The sequence below is a fragment of the Athene noctua genome, chromosome 1 (assembly GCF_965140245.1).
Source record: "Athene noctua chromosome 1, bAthNoc1.hap1.1, whole genome shotgun sequence".
Lineage (NCBI taxonomy): Eukaryota > Metazoa > Chordata > Aves > Strigiformes > Strigidae > Athene > Athene noctua.
Window position 1 is genome coordinate 2,632,191 of NC_134037.1, and position 6,546 is coordinate 2,638,736.

At 62.1% G+C, this 6,546-nt stretch overlaps 1 protein-coding gene across 1 annotated transcript; it reads right to left on the minus strand.

Annotated features, from left to right (window-relative positions):
• Nucleotides 1-3,552: 3,552 nt before the first annotated feature.
• LOC141967330 (otoferlin-like) lies at nt 3,553-5,591 on the minus strand. Its single transcript, XM_074921010.1, has 4 exons — nt 5,578-5,591; nt 5,043-5,221; nt 4,770-4,870; nt 3,553-4,298 (listed from the first exon to the last, which is right to left on the minus strand). The coding sequence occupies exons 2-4, from the start codon at nt 5,151-5,153 to the stop codon at nt 4,118-4,120; spliced, it is 393 nt and encodes a 130-aa protein (XP_074777111.1). The 5' UTR covers nt 5,154-5,221; nt 5,578-5,591; the 3' UTR covers nt 3,553-4,117.
• Between the last annotated feature and the right edge of the window lie 955 nt (nt 5,592-6,546).

The following is a 6,546-nucleotide window of genomic DNA, read 5'->3' on the forward strand; positions in this document are numbered from 1 at the left end:
GCTGTCCATTGTATGACTTTTCACAGCCCCGGATGACCTGCTCCATGACCTTCCCTGGCACCGAGGGCAGACTGACAGGTCTGTAGTTTCCTGGATCCTCCTTTCTGCCTCTCTTGCAGATGGGCGTCGCATTTGCCACCCGCCAGTCCAGTGGGAGCTCCCCAGTCAGCCCTGAGTCCAGGTAAATCCTGGGCAGCGGCTTGGCGAGCACATCTGCCAGCTCCCGCAGCACCCTTGGGTGTCACCCCTCCGCTCCCACAGCCGTGTGTGCATCCAGGCGGTGCAGCAGGTCTCTGACCACCTCCTCTGCAACTGGGCTGCCCCCAGTCTGCTCCCCCTCCCCATCTCCCAGCTCCTGAGGCTGGGTGTCCAGGGAACGGCCAGTTCCACTGCTACAGACTGAGCAAAGTAGGCCTTGAGCACCTCAGCCTTTTCCTCATCCTTTGTGACTCTCTTTCCCTCTGCATCCAATAAAGGAGGGAGATTTTCCCTAATCCTCCTTTCGTATTTAATGAATGTACAGAAATATTTTTTACTGTGTTTAACGGCTATAGTCAGGTTGAGCTCTAGTTGTGCTTTGGCTCTCCTAATGTTCTGCCTGCAGAGCTTCACTACATCTTTAAAGTCTTCATGAGAGATCACTGTCACCTCTGTCCGGCCCCGCGTCCGTAGGCACTGCGACGGGGACGTTTTCTTGGCCCAGAGCTGCTCCTGCCAGAGCAGGCAGGGACTGTGCCTGCCTGCACCCTGCTCCTGCCTCCTGCCCCCTCCAGAGCCCGGGGGCTGCGGGGCACCCACTGCAGGAACAGGGGGACTGCACACGTCGGGTCTTTGCCTCTTTTCACCTGGAACAAGCTTCTCACTCTCAAGCAGATATGCTTCATTAGCAGCGCTGGGGTCGCCCTGGGGATTCTCCACCCGAGGATTAGTCAGGGACGTCGGTTTACTCACACACAGATCAGATATTCATTACATTTCCTACAGGAAAGTTTGCCACAGGGACAGAGAGGCCCTCGAGGAGGAGCTCACTTCACTGTCCCTGAGAGAAGCCGGGAGCTGTCACTGTCACCATCAGGTGTCTCCCAGCTGAGCCTGTGTGAGGAGGAGGAGGGAGAAGCCTGAGCCCAGCACTCCCGAGCGGCCTGAGACTCTCCTTCCTGCCCCGAAGGAGGCGTCAGGCTGTGTCAGTGCCACGGGGGCCCTGGGTCACCCCGGCGGGGTGTCTGTGCGGCTGCAGGGACACCTGCGGGGCAGGCTGGGCAGGAGCTCGGCCCAGCTCACCACACAGGCTCTGCAGGAGGGAAATTCCGCAGCTTTTGGCCCATTTCAGCCAGGGCAGCGGCAGAGCTCGGCGGCGGCGGCCGTGAGGGGAAGGCGCGAGCGCGGGGCTCGGGCCGAGCTGCGGGGGAGCGACGGCCGCGGGGCCCCGTGTCCTCTGCGCCGCCGGGCCGGGCCGCGCCGCCTCCTTTGCCCCCCGCTGCCGGTGCCACTCGTGGCTCCGGGACCAGAGCCAAGGGCTGGAGGCCGGCGCCGGTCCCGAGACTGCGCGTCCCTCGGCGGGGCGGTCAGAGCCGCCCCCGTGGCCACTGCCCTTCTAGAAGGGGCTGAAGGGCCCCTGACACGGACTGGAGAGAGAAAAGGAGCAGCAGAGGAGAGCGCCGGCCCACCCCGTCCCAGCCCCTCATCGCCGCTGATGCCGATGGCCTTCCCCCAGGGCACGTGGTTTCACTTTGGTTGCTCACTCTTATTAGGGCCGAGGGAAGCTGGGGCTGGCTTGGGGAGGGCCAGGGCATCCCTGGGGGGGTGGCAGCTTCCCAGCACCAGGCCCCTCCCACAGAGCCCACCGGTGGCCCCAGCACCCCTCTCTGTCCTCAGCCCCTGGCCTGGCCCTTCTCTCCCGGGGCTGGAAGGTGCCCGGCCCCTCGCTGTGCCCCTCGTGCTGCTGGGCTGGCCTTGCCCCGTGTCCCCATGACCCCCCCATCACCCGGAGCACCCCAGAGCCGGCAGGGCCGGCAGGATCACCCAGGCGGTCGGGAGAAGACAGGGAGAGGGTGCTGGGTCCGGGCTGCCCCACAGCAGCCCCACGCTCCAGCCGGGATCTCCCCCCACAGCCGGAGGAGGCGCCACGAAGGAGAAGGGTGGGAAAGCGGCGTCGGCGGGGACGCGGCTTCTGCGAGGGAGCTCCCCCACGGGACGGGAGACGTGGGTCGAGATGGGAACGTCGGTGCTGCCACCAGCTCGGAGCTCCTCAGGAGCCAGCCCTCCTCCTCCCACAGCAGCGACCTGGAGGAGCTGGCCACGTCCCTCATGGAGTCCCTGGGCGGGACCCGAGTCTGCCGCGACCTCCTGGGAAAACTGAAGGAGGCTCGGGATCGCGGCGCTCCAAGCGCTTCCCAAGACATCCGCAAGGAATACGCCACCTGCCTGGAGTGCCGGCGGTGCCTCACCGGCAGCTGCCCGCACCGCAGCGAGCCCCTGCCAGAGCGGGACCTGCCCACGCTGGCCGCCATCCTCCACAGCGTGGACCTGCTGGTGCACCGGGAGGAGCTCCAGCTGGAGCTGGGCATGGGCTTTGAGCTGGTCCTGGCTGGGGAAACCGTCTACGTCTGGCAGAGAACCCATCGGGTCCCCGAAATCCCCCCGGAGCGATGCTGGGAGGGTGCCGTGTGCCACACCGGGCACGGGAGAGGTGGGGGGAGGTGGCCATCCTGCGGGGCGGGCAGAGGGCCAGGGCTGATGTCAGCCAGGGAAGCCCAGGAGAGCCCCGATGCCGCTGCTCGCACCGCCAAAGCCCCTTCGCTCAGAGACCCCTTTGGATCCCAGGGCCCCCCTCCCTACTCTGGGGGCCCCTGCTGGAGGACAAACGGAGCCCTGGGGTCCCTGCTCACCTCCCCTCTCTTGTAGGGTGGCAAGAGGAAGGTGAACCACAGCCGGGGGAACGGGGTGTGCCCAGGGAACGGGCCCCGGGGTGAGGCAGCGTGAGAAGAGGCTGTGCTGGAGAAATGAAGGGAAGGAGGAAAGTGCTCACCTGGAGAAGCAGCCAGTCATGGGCTCCCCTCTCCCCACTAACACGAGACTGCGGTGGAGAACTCAGAAGTGAAAGACAATTTTTATTGACTGATTCAACCAGTAGTATCCTAAAACATCTCCGAGCTGTCAGTTCTCCAGTGAGGGTCTTGCACACCTGAAGCTGGGGAAGGTGGCTTTTCAGCAGCTGAATGTTGCAGAGAGCTGAGAAAAGAGCCCTTCCCTGCTCCACCCGGCAGGACAGACCCCGGCCGCGATACACAGAAATCCAAACAACATGAAAGGGAGAATGAAGTAGGCCCCAGGGAGCTCTCGCTGTGCCAGAGTCCCCGGCTCCCTGTGAGTCCCCCCCAGGGCTGTCCAGCCACCACCACCTCTGGGTCGGTGACCCCGGGCAGAGGTTGGAGCTGCTGGACACTTCCCTGCCTCTGCCGGAGCCCTGGGGAGGGACAGGCAGGCTCTGCCCCGGGTACAGCCCCAGGGCTCCCTGCAGGGCCTCTGCGGCTTCGGGGCAGCGCTGCCGGGAGTCCCCCAGGCTGGGGGGTCAGTGACCTCCAGAGCCAGGAGCAGAGCAGCGCCCGTGCTGGCGGGGGGGGACAGGCATGGGGGCTGCTCTGTGCCCCGGCCCCCCACCGCTGGGGCTGGTGTGGCCCCAGTTCCTCCATCCCAGGTCCCTGCTTCAGCCTTGGTGCCAACTGTCCCTCCAAGGAGCCTCTGGGGAGCGCTCCCGTGGTGCAGCCCCTTCCCCTTCCCCTGCAGCTCCAAGACCCCAGCAGGGCACCAGTCATGGCCCCCAGAGGAAAAAGGCTCCGAGCCCCCCAGCCTGGCTGCCCCGCAGTAGCCACCAGGCACCTCTGCCAGCCCCGGCGAGGGACGCACAGCCTCGGGATTGACTCCATCCTCCAGCCCCATTTCTCTAGGACTAAAGCCACAAATGGGACCCACAGAGGAGGAATGTAAAAGAGGAGCCCCAGCAGCAGCAGGAGGGAGATCTCCCCCAGAGCTGCTGAGAGGCTGCGGGGAGGAGAAGGCCTTGGGACGGGGGAAGGTTGTGCCACGGGGCTGGGGACATGGGGCAGGCTCCCAAGCTTCATGCTCCCAGCAGCTTCTTGACCATGTAGCCTGGCATGCTGTAGAGGAAGAGCGCGACCATGACGATGAGCAACAGGGCCAGCACCATTTTGATGATGAGCCACTTGTAGCGCGTGCAGATGAGGTATTTGATGGACTTGAGTGGGTTCAGGAACCAGATGAAGGACGTGTCCGGGCGGCTGCAGGGGAAGCAAACACCCATCGTTAATGCTGTAGCCACAGAGGAGGGCGGGATGGTGGGCAGTGGACATGGTGGGCAAAGGGACGTGCAGGATCCCTTCCCGGGGTAAGTCTGCAGAGTGGAGGAGCGCAACCAGGAGAATCAGGAGGGTGGGCCAGGGAAGATGGCATGCTGTGCCAGATGGAGCAATGCGGGTTTGTGAGGGTTCCACTTGAAGCTGGAAGCTGGTGGTGAGGACTGGAGGGGAGCAGGAGGTGGTGGGAGGCCCAGGCAAGGGGATGGAGCCAAGAAGCGAGGCAGAGGAGGAACAGAGTAAGGAAAAAAAAGAGTTGGCTCTGCTCGTGACCCTCGTTCCCCCAGCATGACCCCTCCGCACCTCTCCATGCCTGCCTCCCCCCCACCCCTGGGGAGCACCCCCAGCATCTCCCAGAGCTCAGGTGCCTGCTGGGGACTGGGGTTTCCCACTTACTTGGGTTTCTCCAGTGGGTCGGGCTCGTTGCGAGCCAGCCCGGCGGGGGATTTCTCTGCCTCCTCTGCTGTCAGAAGGTGCAGTTCAGCCTCAACTTTCCCCTGCAGGAAGCAGAGTTGTGCTGGGAACTAGGCAATGCTCCCCACCTCAGCCCCCCCAGCCACGGTGACAGAGGGGACCTGAGAGAAGAGAGGCAAGTGCTGGGGAGCAGAGGGTGTCTGCACAGAGTGCAGTCCCCAGGATGCAAAATCCCTCCCTTTTCCCCATCCTTACGGTGACCTCCAGCTCATCGTTCTCATCTCTGGCCACGAACGGCCACCAGCCCTTCACCCGCTTCTGCTTGAAGATGGAGACCATGGGCAGCTCTGCCTCGTTCGTCACCATCTCCAGGCTGCACTGTTTCGACGTCTTGGCTCCTCGGGGGAAGCGGTTCAGGTCCAGCTCGATGGCCCCTGGCAGGAGAAAGGGGAGCACAGATGTTGGCATCCCCAAAATGCTGAGTCCTTGGCTGCAGGTGGGCTGGGTCAGTATCTCCTGCCCTGAAGAGCAACTTTGAACTAGGTCTGGGAACAGCGAAGCTGAGATCTTTGCTGCAGGAGGAGCCTTTGTGCAGCAGAGACAAGGGCTCTCATCCTACCTGCTCTTACCAGTAGCATCTAAAGGGGGGTTGCAGGATGTTGTGGGCTTGAGGAGCAGAGCTGCCCTTCCAGGTCCTGTTCCTATACAGGCTTTATCTCATCCCACACTGCTCCCTACTTGGCCAGCCATGGCTGTCCCGTCACCCCAACTCAACGGGCCCTCCACTCACCGAGGAAATCATCGGCCGAGTGTGGCAGTTAGGGTCTGGCGCTCGGAAGATATCGCGTTGTACGGGAAGATAAAACGTAGGCAGACGGATGTGACGCCATGGACCCAGGGTATAAAAAGCGGTGTTACGCAATAATAAACGCCATTTGCCATCCATCACATTGATGTCTGTGTGCAGATGGACCGAGCGGCCTGGGGTTGGCCGCCGTGTTGTTTTTCCCTGAGCCAGGTCGTTAAGCATCATTAGGCAACAAATGGTGCCGAAACCCGGGAAGCGGGAAGCGGCTAGCTAGGGAAGACGTCTGGAATTCCACTGCTGTAGGGAGGACGCTCCCAGGACCAACAAGGAGTAGAGAATATAAATTCTCAGGACCAACAAGGAGGGGGAACATCCTTGTGAAGGTCGCCTTGTGAAGGTCGGATTGCAGTTCCCAAGGACCCGCGAGGAAGACGGAAGCTCTCGTGAAGGTCGTATCACAGTTACATAAGCAGTGGGGAATTGAGTGCAAGTCGATTTTACTCGCGCTGGCGCGAGGCTTTTACAGCCCTTGGGTTGTGGGAAAGACTTTAAGTTGTGGGGGAGGGTTAAACTAGCCCTTAAGAAAGCTATGCAGAAGCAGAAAACTGGGAAGGCGGCAAAAAACTGTTTATTGGCCACCCCTAGATTAGGGGTTGGTGCTCAGACTACTAACCTCCCAAGCGATACTGATTATATTGAGCCAAAGGATTCGCAGGAGGGTGGTACACTCCCTCAATCCTCGGACCCCGATCCGCTTACGGAAGGGGAAGGGCGAAAACAAGTAAAATCTCTCCAGGGCGGTTTGATAGAGGAGGCAAGAAAATCCTTCTGGGGCTGTTTGGTAGAGGAGGCAAGGAACGCCGCAGAGATATCAGAATCAATACAAACCTGGGACCGACCACCGCCCTATGTGCCCCAGAATGGCGCCGAAAAAAGAGGGGGAGGGCAAGA

Coding starts and splice junctions, on each gene's coding strand:
- LOC141967330 (XM_074921010.1), bottom strand. CDS start 5,153: ATGGTGACGAACGAGGCAGAGCTGCCCATGGTCTCCATCTTCAAGCAG. Junction 4,871..5,042: donor ACGATGAGCTGGAGGTCACC/GTAAGGATGGGG, acceptor TGCTTCCTGCAG/GGGAAAGTTGAGGCTGAACT. Junction 4,299..4,769: donor GACCCACTGGAGAAACCCAA/GTAAGTGGGAAA, acceptor CTTCCCCTGCAG/CCGCCCGGACACGTCCTTCA.